Source organism: Trichomycterus rosablanca, chromosome 6, assembly GCF_030014385.1.
Source record: "Trichomycterus rosablanca isolate fTriRos1 chromosome 6, fTriRos1.hap1, whole genome shotgun sequence".
Lineage (NCBI taxonomy): Eukaryota > Metazoa > Chordata > Actinopteri > Siluriformes > Trichomycteridae > Trichomycterus > Trichomycterus rosablanca.
In genome coordinates, this window is record NC_085993.1 from 42,036,811 (window position 1) to 42,056,436 (window position 19,626).

At 41.9% G+C, this 19,626-nt stretch overlaps 1 protein-coding gene across 4 annotated transcripts in view; it reads right to left on the minus strand.

The window, feature by feature from the left end:
* srgap3 (SLIT-ROBO Rho GTPase activating protein 3) overlaps positions 1-18,125 on the minus strand; it is a 160,454-nt gene extending 142,329 nt beyond the window's left edge. For all 4 annotated transcript variants that reach the window (XM_062997863.1, XM_062997861.1, XM_062997862.1 and 1 more), the window contains exon 1: positions 17,611-18,125. In XM_062997863.1, coding sequence (XP_062853933.1) covers positions 17,611-17,677 — 67 coding nt within the window. In that variant the 5' untranslated portion in view covers positions 17,678-18,125. The remainder of the gene's footprint in view (positions 1-17,610) is intronic.
* Between the last annotated feature and the right edge of the window lie 1,501 nt (positions 18,126-19,626).

Genomic DNA, 19,626 nt, shown 5'->3' on the forward strand with positions numbered 1-19,626 from the left:
TAGCAGGTTATGCCACCTCAGTCTATTGGTTTGAATGGCATGAGGCTAACTGGGTTAGCTTAGTAACAGCCATAATTGCTGTCTAAGTAGTGTGTCTAAATAATCTGCCTTATGAGTTTGATGTCTCATTAGAATCCTCACTACTTAGGCAGCTGCCCAGGTAGGCAGTAGGCAGCAAGGCAGCTCACTAGGTTTTCAGACAGACCCAGTGCAAATTTCTCCATGACATTACATGACACGGTATGTTTCATAGTTCTGGATGATGCCTTTCCCAAGACAAGCCAAGACATGCAAGATTGATCCCTGCTTGATTGAAAGCTCATCATACATATAGCCATATGATATCCATATTTCCATGATGGAACCAAACAAAAAGAGTTTCCACTGTAGTGTGGAAAATGCAAACAAAACACACAAGAATGGGACAAAATAACACTAAAACACTTCATCACTTGGTATATTCTTTGCCAAAATGTCTTTTAAATGTTGTGAGAAGAAATGGCAACGTTACAAGGAGGTAAATGCTTTACCGTCCCAACTTTTTTTCTAATGTGTTGCAGGCCTGAAATTCAGAAATGGATGTTTATTAACAATTGAAATAAAAGGCTGCTCAGGTGGCGCAGCAGTAAAACACCCTTGCACGCCATAGCTTGGATTTCGAATACATCGTATCGAGTCTCAGCTCTGCCATCTGTCTGGGCTGGGAGGCCACATGCACAACGATTGGCTGTTGTTCAGGGCTGGGAAAGTCAGCCCAGGGTTCTTCGTAACTGGTGCAGTTACGACCTCTGCTGGCTGATTGATGGTGCCTGCACGGAATGCAGTTGGGGAATAATGCTGATCAGGGTGTGGCTCTCAGTGCACAGAGCTGGTCCGCAGATGAACTCGCCTCGTGCAGTGGTGTCAGTTACGAAGCTCCTCAGTCAGCAGTGGAGGGTTGTATCGGTAGAGGTGAAGCATAACGCAACCAGGGTAATTGGATACGACTAGATCAGGGAGAAAATGGGGGGGGGGGGGGGGGGAATTGGAGAAAAAGAGGTAAAAAAAAAAACTAAGTTGACCAGACAAAACAAGAAATAGCTTGTTTAGAGACCCGTGGCAGCTCACGACAACACAAATTTCCAGCGGCTGAGGAAGACATCTCAATAGGTGTGTTAAATATTCATGAGGATTAGCGTTCTTATTGTGCCCAGGCTGAAAAGAGAAAATGAAGACGTACCAGAGCCTGTGCTAACAAGACTACACCATGGACCATGTACAGAAATAAAAACGTCATGTTTTTAAAGGTTTATTGCTAAGCATAAGGATCGGAAAGTATAATTTTGGACTCTTAGCTTGAACGTTTGATTTCAGAAGCCATTGTGATGCAATCCAACCACAAGTCTAAACAACCCGGTCTACAAAACATCTTACAGCTCTCTCCACAAATGCCACTTCCTCAGTTCAACAAACAACAACCACTGACACGGCTGATTTATATCTTATGGCCTACTTCAAAAAGAAATACACTGAAAGGTACATGGTAATTTAGATCTAGCAATATTTCAATTTTTAAAATAAAATATTTGTAATTAACATTCAGCTTTAATATTTTTTAAGTTTAAAAAAAACTATTTTTATATCTACAGGGAGCACACAGTATTACACCCATCAGCCATAACATTAAAACCACCTCCTTGTTTCTACACTCACTGTCCATTTTATCAGCTCCATCTACCATATAGAAGCACTTTGTAGTTCTACAATTACTGACTGTAATCCATCTGTTTCTGTGCATGCTTTCACCCTGTTCTTCAATGGTCAAGACTCCCAGGACCATTACAGAGTAGGTATTATTTGGGTGGTGGATCATTCTCAGCACTGCAGTGACAATGACATGATGGTGGTGTGTTAGTGTGTGTTGTGCTGGTATGAGTGGATAAGACACAGCAATGCTGATGGAGTTTTTAAACACCTCACTGTCACTGCTGGACTGAGAATAGTCCACCAACCAAAAATATATCCAGCCAACAGCGCCCAGTAGGCAGCATCCTGTGGCCACTGATGAAGGTCTAGAAGATGACCAACTCAAACAGCAGCAATAGATTAGTGATCGTCTCTGACTTTACATCTACAAGGTGGACCAACTAGGTAGGAGTGTCTAATAGACTGGACAGTGAGTGGACACGGTGTTTAAAAACTCCAGCAGCAAAAACTGCTGAGTCTGATCCACTCATACCAGCACAACACACACTAACACACCACCACCATGTCATTGTCACTGCAGTGCTGAGAATCATCCACCACCTAAATAATACCTGCTCTGTGGTGGTCCTGTGGGGGTCCTGACCACTGAAGAACAGAGTGAAAGCAGGCTAAAAGGTATGTAGAGAAATAAATGGATTACAGTCAGTAATGGTAGAACTACAAAGTGCTTCTATATGGTAAGTGGAGCTGATAAAATGGACAGTGAGTGTAGAAACCAGGAGGTGGTTTTAATGTTATGGCTGATCGGTGTAGGTAATGCAGCATCACTTATTAATTATTTGCAAAATTTTACACATGAAATAAAAATAAAACATCTCAGATCTCAGGCTCTCGAAGGTCGAATATTTTCAGCTCACCTCAAGCAGAAGAACAGAAGAGGTTAGCAACTGTTGGTACCGTGACCTGAAACTAGCCATTGCGGTTCTAGCCCTGGATAAATAGGAGGGTTGTGTCAGGAAGGGTATCCAGGTTAAAAACTGTGCCAAATAAACTACGCAGACGAATGAGCTAGTGTGGCAACCCATGGCAGGAGCAGCCAGAAGAAATCACTTATGTGTTTGGTTCAGATGTCTAGTTTTCCAAAGACTAAGCACGTCAAAAAAAATTTATAAACTATTTAAGTCTGTGGGATAAAAACATCCTAAGTGAAAACCAGAGCAAGAATAAGAAGCTGTTGTAGAAATGGAAAATACTGCAGGGTCTTCTTCAGTCGTCTCTTGTGAGCAGTACAGTGGAAACACACTATTTACTGCAGTGTTCGTCAACTCGAGTATTTTCAGAACCAAATCTGAGAGCAAACTCTTCCAAGTCTGTCATCCGGATACACCCATGAGGTTCCAGTTTAATGGTTTTAGTTTTACTTTAGCAGCTGGGAAAAGAATTGGGAAAGTACTGATACAACTTTTGAATTTTTCTCACAATATCAAAAAAGAATACGATAGATATATATATATATATATAGACAGACAGACAGACAGATAGATAGATAATTAGACAGACAGACAGATAGATAAATAGGTAGACAGACAGACAGATAAACAGATAATAATTGAACAAAAAGAAGAAAGAACTAATACAAATACAAATAAACTAAATAATTATATCCAATATATGAAAGCTAGGTTGTCTTGTCCAGCATGACTGACCTCCCCAAACCAGGTGTAAATCTGCCCTAATCATATTGGTAAGAGCACTGGTAAGAGCATAAGAGAGTCCAGTTTTCTGACCAGGCATTCACCGAGCATCTATGTGTTTTGTTTACACAGAGAGGCTTAGATGAACCCACAGCTTTGACTAATCTGCAGTTGTGAACTGCTCTGATTGGATTAAGGCTCGACATCAGTGTCGGCCAGACCTGGTGTCTTTTGTTTTGGTGTTATCACAACGATTAGGGCATGTATCCTCTTAGCTGAGAGGATTTGGATGGGGCAGCAGGCTGTCCGGCACCAGGGCACCATGCCAAGTGCTCTTCGCCAGATGACCTGCTCTTCACCAGTACAGAGGAGAAAGGAGAACAATAGGGGATAAATGGCAGACGGATCTAATATCATTCAAGCGGTCAAAGAGACAAAGTCAGGATGTAATTTTCGCCGTACGAACACAATATTACAATTTTATGAAGGATTAAGACAAAATAAACCAAATGCTTTGTGAGATCAGATTACTGATGCAAAATAAGCCTAGTTGTTAATCCTAGCTATATGTAAGATTATATACAGTATATGTTCATTTAAAATACCTAGTTAAGCTAGGCTTGTTGTTTTAGATGAATACATCCCCTCTATCAAAAACATTGTCCCAAAAAGTCTGCTGTTTGCAAAAAAATAAGAGAACAAGGAGCCTGGGAGCGGCATGCCTGTTCTAACACTAACCGCAGGAAGCCGGCAGTGCTCATGGCCAAATCCTGACCCGTTACATAATGCAGCCTTTTCACTGCCTTTGAATATGACAATGCTGAAAAGAAGAGTACAGACAAGCAGGAAACGGCTCTCTGTAAGCCTGCCCGTCCCTTACTGTTCTACATAAGAGCGAAGAACAAACCCAGTCCGATTCTAAAGCCCTGGCTCCCCTCCACCCTGCCGTCTCTATTTAAATGCAAATCAAACTGTGTAGCAAATGAACAGCTTGGACAAAACTGAGGCGAACAGAACCCCTTCCCCTCCCCACACGGCAAGCCCAACCCTCAACGGGCCCATGCTCTGGCACTCATCCTCCGGGTCCTTAAACCAGCTCATCAAGATTCCACCCTTTCCCCCATGATGCAACCTCCATGATATATAACAGAATATGCACTAAGTTTATGGCCTCTGTTCATTTTTACATGTCCCTTCTGTGCACTGGGAGCGTGCTGCTCACTAGAGGCTTCTTTTTTTCACACACATTTACATTTATTCAGTTAGCAGAAATTTTCAGTGTGATTAAGAAATGAGGCCAAGAACAATCCAAGCTTTTAAAAAAAAAGCCAAAGTCAAACCACAAGACTAAAGCCTGGTTTATACAACATTCAACACCTCTGACCACAGATCACCTGGTGTCATCCTAAATTCTACACCTCATTAATTATGCATTAAATTACTGTAGTTAAAATGGGTAAACTGGGCATAGTTTAAATTATTCCAATCAGAAACTGGGAAAATTATGCATTCATATTAAAAGTCCAAACTTTTGAAAGCCTGAGAAGTTCAGAGTTTATCAGAACGATAGGGTGTTCTTAGCAATGTAAATGACATATAACCCCTAGCAGACAGAGCTAGTACCTGGTGTTATTCCCTTCAACATAATTTTCAGTAGTTTGATGCATCTAGTGAACATTATACTATCCCATTCTATACTACACTATACTTTACCATAATATACTACACTATCACATACTATACTATACTACAGTATCCAATACTATACTATACTATTTTACACCATACCATACTATTTTATCCCATACTATATTTACATTTACATTTTTTACATTTTCAGCGACTTACACAATGCGACTTACACAATGAGCTGAACACGATGAGCAATTGAGGGTTAAGGGCCTTGCTCAGGGACCCGACAATGGCAACTTGGTGGTGGTGGGGCTTGAACTTTGAACTTTACTAGTCCAGTACCTTAACCACTGAGCTATCACTGGCATATAGAACTATATTATACTATATTATACTACACTACCTTATACCATACCATACTATACTATACAGTACTATACTATATACTATACAACAAACTTGTGTACAGATGAACTGATGCAACTTTGTGGATTTGTGTTCCCGGATTATTGCGCATGCATCAAGAAATATACTATACTTTCCCATACTACAGTATACTTTCCCATACCATACTATACTATACTTTCCCATACTTTGCTACACTAACACATACTATACTATAGTACACAATCTAATACTATACTAAACCATTCCATACTATATTAGACAATCCAATACTATACTAAACTAGCTGATACTATGCTATCCCATACTATACTATATTAGCCCATACTATACTATCACATACTATACTATAGTAGCCCGTACTATACTATACCAGCCTATACTATCACATACTATAATATAGTAGCCCGTACTATACTATACCAGCCTATACTATACTATCCCATACTATACTATAGTAGCCCATATTATACTATACTAGACAATCCAATACAATACTAAACTAGCTGATACTATGCTATCCCATACTACACTATATTAGCCCATACTGTACTATCCCAAACTAAACTATAGTAACCCATACTATACTATACTATCCCATACTATACTATATTACCCCATACGATACTACTGTATATTAGCCCATACTATACTATACTATCCCATACTATACTTTACTACACAATCCAATACTATACTAAACCATCCTATCCCATACTATACAATACTACACAATCCAATACTATACTAAACCATCCCATACAATTCTATACTACACAATCTAATACTATACTAAACCATACCATACTATACTATCCCATACTATACTAGCTCTGCTATGCAGCCACTGTTAGGCCCTTGAGCACGGCCCTTAACCCTGTCTGCCCCAGGGGTGCAGTATCATGTCTCACCCTGCACTCTGACCCCAGCTTCTAAACAAGCTGGGATATGCAGAAAAATAGCTTTATTGTACTGTACACGTGTATATGTATATGTGACACTAAATGTGTTCTCCTTATATGGCCCAAACTATGTTGACACCACTCCTAATGATCACATTCTGCTACTTCAGGCAAATCTATTGTCAACAGGTATATATCACTGATTATATAAAATAAATTAGGCTTGCAACTCTGACATTTAGGGAAAGGTTCCTTTCTGTTCCAGCATGACCATATAAAAATGTCATGGTTTGACAGGTTGGTTTGGAGGAGATCCAGTGGTCTGCACAAAGCTCTGACCTCAACCCAAGTTGAGTATAAATTGGTATAAATTGTAACCTGGAATTGGTATAAATTGTAACCTGGATTGCAATCCAGGTTTAACATCAGCACCTGGACTCACAAAAGCTCTTTCTGACTAAATGGCCAGACATTTGTACAGACTCACTCCAAAGCCTGTATAGAAGAATGGAGGCTGTTGCTCACAGTTTGACATGTTCAACAAGCACATGGTCAGATGTCCACATACTTTTGGCCATATAGTGTAGAAGTATGCAAATTAAGACACAGCTATAGGTTGTGGATATGCCTCATTTCATCACAGCAGCACATGGTCATGCCTCATCTGGCCATTTACAGGATTTAGAACCACCAGTTTACCAGAAACAAGTGTTTGAGGGTTGCTGGGAAAACAGACGTTCACATAATTAACTTGTCGCCACATATCAATCCAAGTGCCACATAAACCCATCGTTCTCGTTCCTGTTCAGTGATTTATGATCTTCCACCTCCACCGGCAAGCTCACCAAGGTTCAAAGAACAAAAAAACACAGCAAACAATTTACAGATGTTTCAATTTACAAAATCATTCCAATTACATCCTAATTTTCTGCTCATTCCCAACATATTTAGGAAGCATAATGCTAATTTCATGGCAGTAATACATGTCAGTTAATATAATACATTCCCAGTCATGGGCATTAATATGGCATGGACCTATTCTTGTCAACTATAACAGCTTTCATTTTTCAAAAAGGTTGTCTGTGGGAATTTGTACTGCTCTTGGTTGACGGGATTTCGCTTGCCATCATCAATCAAATTATTCACAAATGTGTTCAATGGGGTTTGTGTGGGCTGGTCTGTTCCTCTGCATCAAACCCACCAATCTGTCTCCTTAATGCACAATGGTGCAGTCCCACTGGAATAAGAAAGTACCTTCCACCAGCTGTTGGCACAGAGTAGGACGTATATGATATATTTCATATAATTGATTCTATATTATGGACAACACAGTGGCTTGGTGGGTAGCACTGTCGCTTGACAGCAAGAAGGTCCTGGGTTTGATTCCCAGGTGGAGCGATCTGGGTTTTTTCTGTGTGGAGTTTGTATGTTCTCCTTATGTCTGTGTGGGTTTCCCTAGGGTGTTCTGGTTTCCTCCCACAGTCCAAAGACATGCAGTCAGGTTAATTGGAGAGAGTACTAAAATCCCCCTAGGTGTGTGTGCCCTGTGACTGGCAACCCGTCCAGGGTTTTTCCTACCTATCGCCCAGTGAATCAGACCCACCACGCCCCTGAATAAAATACACAGCAGGTAAAATAGACTGAATGAATGAATGACTCTATATTCTTGTTAACAATGTGTATTGCTTGCTGAAACATCTAAGCTCTAAGTAAGAAGGGGTGTCTACATACTTTTGGATATACATTGTATGTTCTATTGATGCACTGAATGCACAAAGTAAACAGTCTTCATTTACTCGTTTACTCATGACGTTAACGTTGAATCCATTAAACCCTGGACGCATTGTGTATCGTATTAACCAGCTGCTCGATGCATCTTCACAGCTCATGTTTCGTTCTATTAAAACGTAAATATATTTTTATTTTATTTTTCAAGGGACGGTCTGAATATGTGAGTAAATGCAGTATTTTTGGTGATTTAGAAATGGTGTAGTGTGAACTCTTATATAATTATTTCTTATACAACTGGCCATATGCGCTCGGCCATGTGTCTAGTCTATTACACCAGCCCACCAACATTACGGCCCAGGTTTGATTCCCAAAAATTGAATCCCTGTCCAAGGTATTCTGACCAAGATAAAGCAAAACATTTAGAAAAGAATAGAATGCCTTTATTTGTCATATATACATATACAGTAGAACAAAATTCGCATATCCCTGCTTATTTGAAAGTTGGGGTCAAGCGCAGGGTCAGCCATTGTACGGCGCCCCTGGAGCCAAGAGGGTTAAGGGTCTTGCTCAAGGGCCCAACAGTGGCTGCATTGAAAGAATGTGTCAATCTTTCAATTGATAGCCCAAAGCTCTACCCACTAGGCTGCCACTGTCCCTAGGCTGCTCCCACATATAGTGGTCACCAAAGCAAGCCAGCTGTAGCCTAGTGGTTAAGGTACTGGACCAGTGATCAGAGGGTCACTGGTTCGAGCCCCACCACTGCTAGGTTGCTGCTGTTCAGCCCTTGAGCAAGGCCCTTAACCTTCAATTGCTCAGACTATATACTGTAACTGTAATGTAAGTCGCTTTGGATAAAGGCGCCTGCTAAATGCTGAAAATGTAAATGGTCCTCATGCCAAACTTTGCAGAGTTTTTGTATGCAATGCCCCTCCTGATGCAACCCACCTATTTCTATCCGGGTCTGGGACTGGTGTTTAGAGCTAACTGACAAGCGCACCTCCAAATGGCTAGGCTGTTCCGATAACTGCAACCCAATCCACCTCCCACAGACTGCCAATGTCTGTGTAGACCTCTGACCAGCTGATAGCATAACTGAGACCCAAACCCCAGACCTTAGCGGTAGTAGGCTGGCATGATTAACCACTACACCACCTGAGCACACTCTTTTCAAAAATTATATACACTATATGGCCAAAATTATGAGGACAGCTTTGTGGCGAGCTCATTCCAAAACCACTGATAACAAAGCTAATTTTTGAATTACAAGATAATTACAAGCTGTAATTCAGATATTCTTGAATTACAATATAGCCTAATCATTTTACTGATACAAAATTAAAATAAATAAACTAAAACCATCTGGAATTAAGTTAAACAGTCCATTTTAAGCACTCAGATAAACAGGGCGACAAAGGAAGTGAGAGTACAAGGTTACCAAACTGGAATTCCATCCAGGGGTATATTTCCAACACAAACAACTGGTGGCACAGGTCTGATATGCTAACCCACCACAGCAATCAGCTCCAGCTTTCAAGTTTGAATCTCAGCAGTGCCGTAAGTCCGGCCGGGCATCTAACAGACTCAGTTTGCCATGCCTGACAGAGGGAGGTTGACTGGGTTTAACTGCCACTGAAGAAATGCGAGCTGTGCTGTCTGGTCGAGGTGCCTGTGGGAGGGCATACCAGAGTCTATTGTAAAACAAAGCTGAATTAGTCAGGTATTATATCAACGAGCAGGTGAGTAATAAAGAGAGCTGGACACACCGTGGTCTATTCAATCCAAGATGGTCAGCCAGGCGTTGGTTAAGGTAGTAAGGTACAGCAATGATTTGATAGATGAGAGTTTGCATGTCATTTGTTAAGTATTGGGATTCATATTTGCCTGAAACACACTTTTTTAATATGCTTTATGCATTAAACCCTAGATAAGTTATATCTACTGTATATGATGAAAAATTGAATTTAAGGTGGAAATAAATCTGACTTCATGGGTCCTGGTATCTTTAGCTCTTAAAATAGCAAGTATCCCTCCATGTGATTAATCTCCATCAGATTACTAATAATAACCCAGTGCTCTATTATCCCTCCCTGTCTCATGTGGACCGTTGCTTAATTAAACAGGAGCCGGGCACCAATGGTAAGCGTCATGCTAACTGCATAATTTAATGCTCATATGCATAATAATGCATGCAAGCTAGTTGACGGGCAGAAAATAAATGATACTCGAAGAGCGGCTCCATCCGCAGTCATCATAATCGGTCAGGCCATTAGGACGTGTCCATTAGTTACTTCAACACGGCACAGATTTAACACGACCTTGGAGATAACATTATTAATTAACATTTATATTGTGGTGCATATAATTATCAGGGGCGCAGCTGTAAATGACGCTAACCCACTACCGCTGGGATCCAGTGTTTAAATCCCCACTGGTGCTACCAGCCACTAGGGCATCTACATGCAAACACGATTGGCTAGGGCTGAGGGGATGGGATGGCTGAGACCCTGCATTGGATTGGCGTCTGGGGTGTGTTACTGCATTGCGCCAACCCATCATGAACTAGAATCTAATAGATAAAAGATTTTTTTGCTTTTTTATTAGTTTCACCCTATTTTCTCCAAATTTCCAGCCAATGATAGCACGAATTCCCACAGTTTTTGCATAATAGTGACCAACAATGTCAGGTAATAACTAGCTTGCACGCGTCCCTAAAGAACTGCAACAATGAAAGATACACTTCACAACGTTGCCAATTGCACCCCTTTACGCATGTGATCTCACAGATTATTTAAAGACTCGCTACCTTGTTTGACACACTAGTAGCCCTTCCTTTATTTTTAATGCATTTTCTCCCCATTTTCCTCCTGAGTTAGCACACTCAATTTCTCTTCTGCTGCTGAGAGATACCAGATTGCATCCGAGGAGAGCACGTCACTGTACAAGCCCCTTCCGACACGTGTACAGCCCTTCTCTTCTCGCCTCTGCTTTCTTCTGCACAGGCGTCTCTTCCGCCAATCAGGGTCCTTACACAGCGTATGAAGACCCACCCACACATAGTTCGGCCCCCACCCGGTGGCCAATTAGTATCTGCTGCAGGCACTGACAATTATGCCCGCCAGATGGCGCCCAGCCGACCGGTAGCAACACCAAGTTTCGAACCGAGGAGTTCAGAAACTCAGTGCTGGTGTGCGGGCGAAATATCCCGCTGCGCCACCTGGGCGCACATTAGTTGCCCTTCCTGATGCAACCCTCCGTATTTTATCTGGCACCGAGAGCTCACTGACAAGTCTACCTCCTAATGGCTAGGCTGTCTGACAGTCAAATCCAAGAACTTTAAACCCTTCCTAAAGAGGAAGTATCATTTACAAAATACAGTAGACAGTTTGATTCACGGCTCGGCCTCTCTTACTCTACTCTAAACTGCTATGCTAGGTTTAAATTACAGTCTGTAATGCTCAGCAGACTAGATCTGGATCTGAGCAGACTTCAAAGACGCACCACCACCTCCGTGATGGGAACTGGCAACCGGCCCTACCCGACTAACAGTTCTGTCTAGGTTAAGACCTTTAGAGACAACTACTCCCCCGAGTTACCCTGGATCATGACAATGATGAATAACTTGATGTGCACATAAACGCATCATGGTTACTGATTTTAATTCTGTAATTCCTCTAGGTGTGGTGTGTATTTAAATAGCATGTAGCCTCCACAATTCCCAATGGGCAAAATAGCCTTTTAGCAAAGGTTACTCAAGCGGGAATCTAACCGGAGAGCTCCATCATTGTCAAAACACGGCTAGAGTTGGTCTGTAATCAAGCCAAGACTTTGACTTGGTCAGATGGTCAGAATGTGTTTCGTTAATCTACTGTACTAACAATATATTTATTTATTTGGGTTTTAACGCCATGTTTAACACACTAGCAAAATAAAATGCCTAAACAATGAATCCCATTTACGTTTTCGGCATTTAGCGAACGCTTTTATCTGAAGCGACTTACAGTTGTGACAGTATACAATCTAAGCAATAGAGGGTTAAGGGCCTTGCTCAAGGGCCCAACAGTGGCAACCTGGCAGTGGTGAGGCTTGAACCGGCAGCCTTCTGATTACCGGACCAGCACCCTAACCACTAGGCTACAACTGCCCTAGCAATCCCATTAACCAACAGGAAAATATATTAGAAGTACTATGAACAGTATGAAGACATTTTTGGCACATCACTATTGCACTAGCCCAGGGCAGCACGGTGGCTAAGTGGGTAGCACTGTCGCCTCACAGCAAGAAGGTCCTGGGTTCGATCCCTAGGTGGGGCGGTCCGGGTCCTTTCTGTGTATGGACAGCATGTTCTCCCCGTGTCTGCGTGGGTTTCCTCCGGGTGCTCCGGTTTCCTCCCACAGTCCAAAGACGTGCAAGTGAGGTGAATTGGAGATACTAAATTGTCCATGACTGTGTCCGATATAACCTTGTGAACTGATGAACCTTATGTAATGAGTAACTACCGTTCCTGTCATGAATGTAAGCAAAGTGTAAAACATGACGTTAAAATTCTAATAAACAAACAAACACTAGCCCACCACTGCTGAGATACTGGTTTGAATCATATATAGGGGTGCTATTGGCAGGCCGGGCGTATACAAACTTATGATTGGTTGTGTCTGTGAATAAGAGAGGATGGCCAAAGACCAGCAATGAATTGGAACCATGTCTAGGGTAGTCCTGCCTTACAGTGCTCGCAGTGTCCACTTCAGATTAGTGGGCCTAGACTGTCCCAAAATATGTAGAATGTGGCTGCCCTAAACTGCCCCATGGTGAACTTGAATATGATTGCTGCCCTGACTGGGGTGTATTTCTGTCTTGCACCCAGTGTTTCCTAGACATACTGGCCTCCCAATCATTAACCCAAATCATTTATAATTGGTTAATGAGAACTAGAAATAACTACAAAGGTAGATAAATACTTGTAATGCTTGTCTTCTGTGATCAGTACAAGGCAATGTCATTCATTAGCAGCTACCTAGTACGCCTCTCCTGTTTTAAGTAGGGTGGGTCTAAAGACGTTGGTCATTTCAGTAGGTTCTTGGGCATGGAAACTGTTCAGGGTTCCTTTAAAGAATATTTGAAATGCTTAATCTACATTATTTATAAGATCTGTATTGGTGAATGTTTGGTATCCGGTCAGACCGACAGTGTGTGTCCATGTTTCTGTTGGAATCGGTGTCGACAGGCCTTCAGGTTGATTTGTTAGTGTTGTATATTTTTATAGTGCAGCTTATTTGCTGTAGTAAAAAGCTCTGTTAAAGCATAAACAAAGAGAGAATGAACTGACCCAGCGTACAATCATCTCCAAGTTCCACCCTTCTGTATACAGACCTCACGTCCTCCGATCTACCCAGCAACGAAGCCTTTCATTTCAGCCAGGATTGAGTCTAGATTGGGCCAAAACCCTCTGCCAAACTCCACAACAGTGGATTTAATGTTTACCTACGTGTATGTAGTACCTGGCTCGATCCATGACTAAATCTACAACCTCTGGGAAAAATGGTGTGGGAATCACCACAGTTGAAGAACATTTACCCAACTTTTTACTTGGAAGCAAATTTACATTTACGGCATTTAGCAGACGCCTTTATTCAAAGCGACTTACAGTATTGTGACAGTATACAGTCTGAGCAATTGAGGGTTAAGGGTCTTGCTCAAGGGCCCAACAGTGGCAGCCTGGCAGTGGTGGGGCTTGCACCGGCAACCTTTTGGTTACTAGTCCAGTACTTTAACCCCTAGGCTACAACTGCCTAGTGGCAAATAACATACATGACACAAAACCATTTCTGTTTAACAGCTGAACATTCTGGCTTAGTGAAACTTACCACAAGCTAATTTATTACAACTATTTAGATTTATGACATAACTTGTTCTTCTACTTGATCTGGTAAATGTTATCACTCAATGTTAAGGAAACATTTATGGAATCATTAACCAAAAAACAACCTTTGTGGAGGCTTGAATTCTTTGAAGCATGGTCTTCACTAATAAAAGTAAAACACTTCTACATGAAGCTGGTTCCATTTTTTCACACAGCGTTTGATAGATTGGTTTTGCAGGATGGAGTCATCTATTTCATTCCCACCATCTGTGGCAAGATGTGTTATCATCCTGAAAAATGAATTCATCATCAAACCTTTTCCCTATTGAGCGGGCGGCACGGTGGCTCAGTGGATAGCACTGTTGCTGATAGCAAGAATGTCCTGGGTTCGATCCCCAGGTGGGGTGGTTCGGGTCCTTTCTGTGTTGAGTTTGCATGTTGTCCCTGTATGTGTGGGTTTCCTCCGGATTCCACCCCCAGTCCAAAGACATGTACACCGATCAGGCATAGCATTACGACCACCTTTCTAATACTTTGTTGGTCCCCCTTTTGCTGCCCCATACACAACAGACTGTGATGCACTGTGTATTCTGAACCCTTTCTATCAGAACCAGCATTAACTTCTTCAGCAATCTGAGCTACAGTAGCTCGTCTGTTGGATCGGACCACACAGGCCAGCCTTCACTCTCCACATGCATGTCACCAGTTTACCACTGTTCCTTCTTTTGACCACTTTCGATAGATACTGACCACTGCAGTCCGGGAACACCCCACAAAAGCTGCAGTTTTGGAGATGCTCTGACCCAGTCGTCTAGCCATCACAATTGGGCCCTAGTCAAACTCGCTGAAATCCTTACACTCGCCCATTTTTCCTGCTTCTATCACATCAACTTTGAGGATAAAATGTTCACTTGCTGCCTAATATAGCCCACCCACTAACAGATGCCGTGATGAAGAGATAATCAGTGTTATTCACTTCACCTCTCAGTGGTCATAATGTTATGCCTTGTCGGTGTAAGTATGGTGAATTGGAGTTTGACATTAATTAAACTTGTGAACTGATGAATCTTGTGTAATGAGTAACTACCATTCCTGTCATGAATGTAACCAAAGTGTAAAACATGGCGTTAAAATCCTAATAATAAATGTCCCTATTGATGGAATGAGAAAAGCGTCTGATGTTCATTACAATTACACTAATTATGTGCATAGTGTGACTGTTGATGTAATGGTTGCCATGTCCTCTGGTCCTTCACCACTCAAGCAACCCCATTTTATTATTAAGTGAGGAAATGTGATCAATTTCATCCAATCCTCCACACCCCATGATTGCTTCTCTTTAGCCCATTGTGCAACCTTGCTTTCTTCAGGTTAGGTGTTAATGCTGATTTTTATTCATCATTCAGCAGATTTCTAACAGTTCTGTCACAAACCTTGACTCCTGTTTCTATCATTTTGCTTGTCCTTGGTATGTTGTACATTTACTGTTTTCATGTCAAATTCCTCAATCTACCCGTATGCAAGTGGCAGCAAATTGTAGACACAGTTTGTTTGTTTATTAGCATTTTAACGTCATGTTTTACACTTTGGTTACATTCAAGGTTCTTCAGTTCACAGGGTTATATCGAACACAGTCTTGGACAATTTAGTATATCCAATTCTCCTCACTTGCATGTCTTTGGACTGTGGGAGGAAACCGGAGCACCCGGAGGAAACCCACGTGGACACAGGGAGAACATGCAAGCTCCAGACAGAAAGGAACAATTTTAGACACAGGCGACTGGGAATCATTTTCATTGTTTCAGTTTACAACACTTGTTGGAGCCATGTTTTCTTTCAATTAGCCAAGTTCAAATGCTTGTTACTGACTATAAGTGCTGCCATTTAACTGAAAACTGATGAGCGTTTTCAGACTTTTGCAGGTATTTGTTTTAAAAAATGCAGTTTAGGTGACATTTTTGATTCCACAATTTACTCCTTTTCTTAATTGGGGGGATATACCATTAATGACATTAATTTTATTTCATTTGATTTGGTGGGTTTCAGAAAGCCATAATGTTTGGCAAAAAAAAATGTGTTTGGTCATATTTGTGATTTATTTGCTACATGTGTTTATTTGCTACAAAAGGAAAAAAAGATGGGTTATTTTGCCAGATGTGGTTTTTTGTTCTTTTGTTTATTTGGATTTTTAATGTCATGTTTTACACCCTTCGGTTACATCCACGACAGAAACAGTAGTTACTCGTTACACGAGATTCAGCATTTCACAACGTTATATCAAACACAGTGGACAATTTTGTATATCCAGTTCACCTCACGCATGTCTGTGGACTGTGGGACAAAACAGGAGCACCCGAAGTAAATCCACGAAGACAACATGCAAACTCCACACAGAAAGGACCCGGACTGCCCCACCAGGGGATCGAACCCAGGACCTTCTTGCTGTGAGGCGACAGTGCTACCAACTTAGCCGCCGTGCCGCCCACCAGATGTTGTAAACCTTGCAACATTTCAGCTTTTCTGCACAAGGTCTTAAACTTGATTTTATTCTACAGTAGTATAAAAACATAGAAGTCAGCACATGAAGATTGTATATCACCCTAAAATGTACATTTGAAGCCAAAACAGTAATGTGTCCACCCTTCCTGGCATATGGTCTCATTTTTTAATTCTAAAGGATGCTGGCAATACATTGCATTGCACTGCACAAAGGAATACATGCATATGCGATTTAGATCTTGCAGCATGAAGGTGTGATCTGCAGCCTAAAATGCACAGTTAAATCTACAACAGTAATGTATACCCTGTGTAACATTTTCATTTCCTTGCATCAGGTCTGGAGTTGAAATATTGGGCTATACACCTAGACAGGCCTATCCATTATATGGGATGCATGGACTCGATTGCATTGCAAAGCAGTATGCTCGCAAATCAGATGACCACTGAGTGTTCAGTGTGGTGAGATTTGCAGCTCTAAAATGCATGTGTGGAATCACAACAGTAATGTGACCCACATGATCGTGCTATAACCCTGCATACAACATCCATGTCAATTGCACACAATTGTTAGGCTGGATTGCCCTGCACAAAGGAACAGCTGAAAATGCATTTCAGTTATTGCACTATACCTTTAATTTTTTTAAGCTGTGATGGGTTTATGTGGTGTGATTTGCAACCAAAAATGCACATTTACAGCAATAACATGTTTGAATGTTTAGCTAGATAGATAGATTGAATGATTGTTCTGTAACACAGCATCCACCCTGTTTGACATTTCCCTCCCCTTGCAAAAGATGCACTTGAGTACATAGGGGAATTTATAAGGGAAATTAAGTGTAGATTGCATTCGCAATACAATGCATATGCACGTGTATGTTTATATGTATGCAATTCAGATCTGACAGGGTGACTTTAACGAGATCAGTCGTGTGTGAGGATGATCTGCAGGCACACATTAGGCGGTACCCAGTTCAGGTTCAATGCTAAGACAATCAGGTCAAGCCCAACAAGCTTAATAAAGACTAGGATCAAAGGATCTGTTGTGATCACTTGATTTGCAAGCATATGCATGATCTAAACGCAGTGCCTGATCCATCTGATCAAAACAAACGGTGATGCTGCAGCATAACGGCGAGATGCAACGCCTTGCAAAACTTCATCCTGGTTATAAACGTGGCAAACGGGCATGCTGGCGGGTACAAACCTTTCACTTGCGTTTCATATTCCCCAATGATCTCCTTGTCCTTCTTGTATTTGGTCTGAGATGACATTTTCCTGAGATATTAAGGTTAGATCCAGTGAAATGTGGAGGCTTCGCCTTGTCACAGATTGTAGTGATCGCTCCTCGACGCAAGTCTCTGCTGCTCCGACCAACCGGTTCTTTCTTCTTCTCAATCCGATCTATCTCCGATGCAAACTGCAGATTAAACCCAGCCTTTAAAGCGAACCTGTGCGGATGTTTTATAGGTAACCGAATTGTACCTAGTCCACGCGTTGAGCTTACACCAGGCTCTAGGCTGCTACATACAGGGGGGCTAACACCGGCTCCTCCTTGCTCAAGATGCCATCCAAAGTGCCCCAAGAACCGCTTGTTCCACCGATTATTAAAACACAACGCCGCTGCACAGACGATAACCCGTTTTCTTCGGACCCATGCCGATAAAAGTACCCAAATATCCGCACAATAAGAGAATAAAGCGCATTTCAGACGCGTTATTCTTCTCTGACCAGCTCAGCTCTCTAATCTCAGCCGTAAAAACTGAAGAATGGAATCGCGCCGAGCGCCCAAGGAAACCCCACCCACTGTTTAATCCCCGCCCTATCGCACGCACCGACCAATCAGCTGCATCCTCAGGCCATCGAACCGTTCATTTCAGAAGGAAAACAAATAAACGCTTGACAGTGATGTGTTTGTGTTGTGTCCTTTCTTTGCATTTTAACTATTACAGGAGGTCTGATCACACCGAGATCAAATACACTGCCTGGCCAAAAAAAACCAGGTCACACACTCTAATATACACGCATTCGCTGTGGCATCGTTTCCACAAGCTTCTGCAATGTCACAACATTTATTTCTGTCCAGAGTTGCATTCATTTTTCCCCAAGATCTTGTACTGATGATGGGAGATTTGGACCACTGCGCAAAGTCTTCTCCAGCACGTCCCAAAGATTCTCAATGGGGTTCAGGTCTGGACTGATGTCTCATGCTCCCTGAACCTCTCTTTCACAATTTGAGCCCGATGAATCCTGGCATTGTCGTCTTGGAATATGCCCGTGCCATCAGGGAAGAAAAAAAATCCATTGATGGAATAACCTGGTCGTTCAGTATATTCAGGTAGTCAGCTGACCTCATTCTTTGGGCACATAACGTTGCTGAACCTAGACCTGACCGACAGCAGCAACCCCAGATCAGAGCACTGCCCCAACAGGCTTGTACGGTAGGCACTAGGCATGATGGGTGCATCACTTCAGCCGCCTCTCTTCTTACCCTGACGTGCCCATCACTCTGGAACAGGGTAAATCTGGACTCATCGGACCACATGACCTTCTTCCGTTGCTCCAGAGTCCAATCTTTATGCTCCCTAGCAAATTGAAGCAGTTTTTGCCGGTTAGCCTCACTGACAAGTGGTTTTATTAAGGGTACACAGCTGTTTAGTCCCAATCCCTTGAGTTCCCTTCACATTGTGCATGTGGAAATGCTCTTACTTTCACTATTAAACATTTCCCTGAGTTCTACTGTAGTTTTTCTACCATTTGACTTCACCAAACGTTTAAGTGATCGCCGATCACGATCATTCAAGATTTTTTTCCGACCACATTCCTTCCTCGAAGATGATGTTTCCCCACTGTCCTTCCACTTTTTAATAATGCGTTGGACGGTTCTTAACCCGATTTTAGTAGTTTCAGCTTCTCCTTAGATGTTTTCTCTGCTTGATGCATGCCTATAATTTGACCCTTCTGAAACAGATTAACATCTTTTCCACGACCACAGGATGTGTCTTTCGACATGGTTGTTTAACAAACGAGAAGCTACTCACTGCATCAGTTAGGGTTAAATAACTTGTTGCCAGCTGAAACATAATCACCCATGCAGTAATTATCCAATGGGAGGCTCTTACCTATTTGCTTAGTTAAATCCAGGTAGTGACCTTTTTTTTGGCCAGGCAGTGTAGAATACAGTGGTACCTTGTAACTCAACGTCCCCTAAACTCAAAGCACT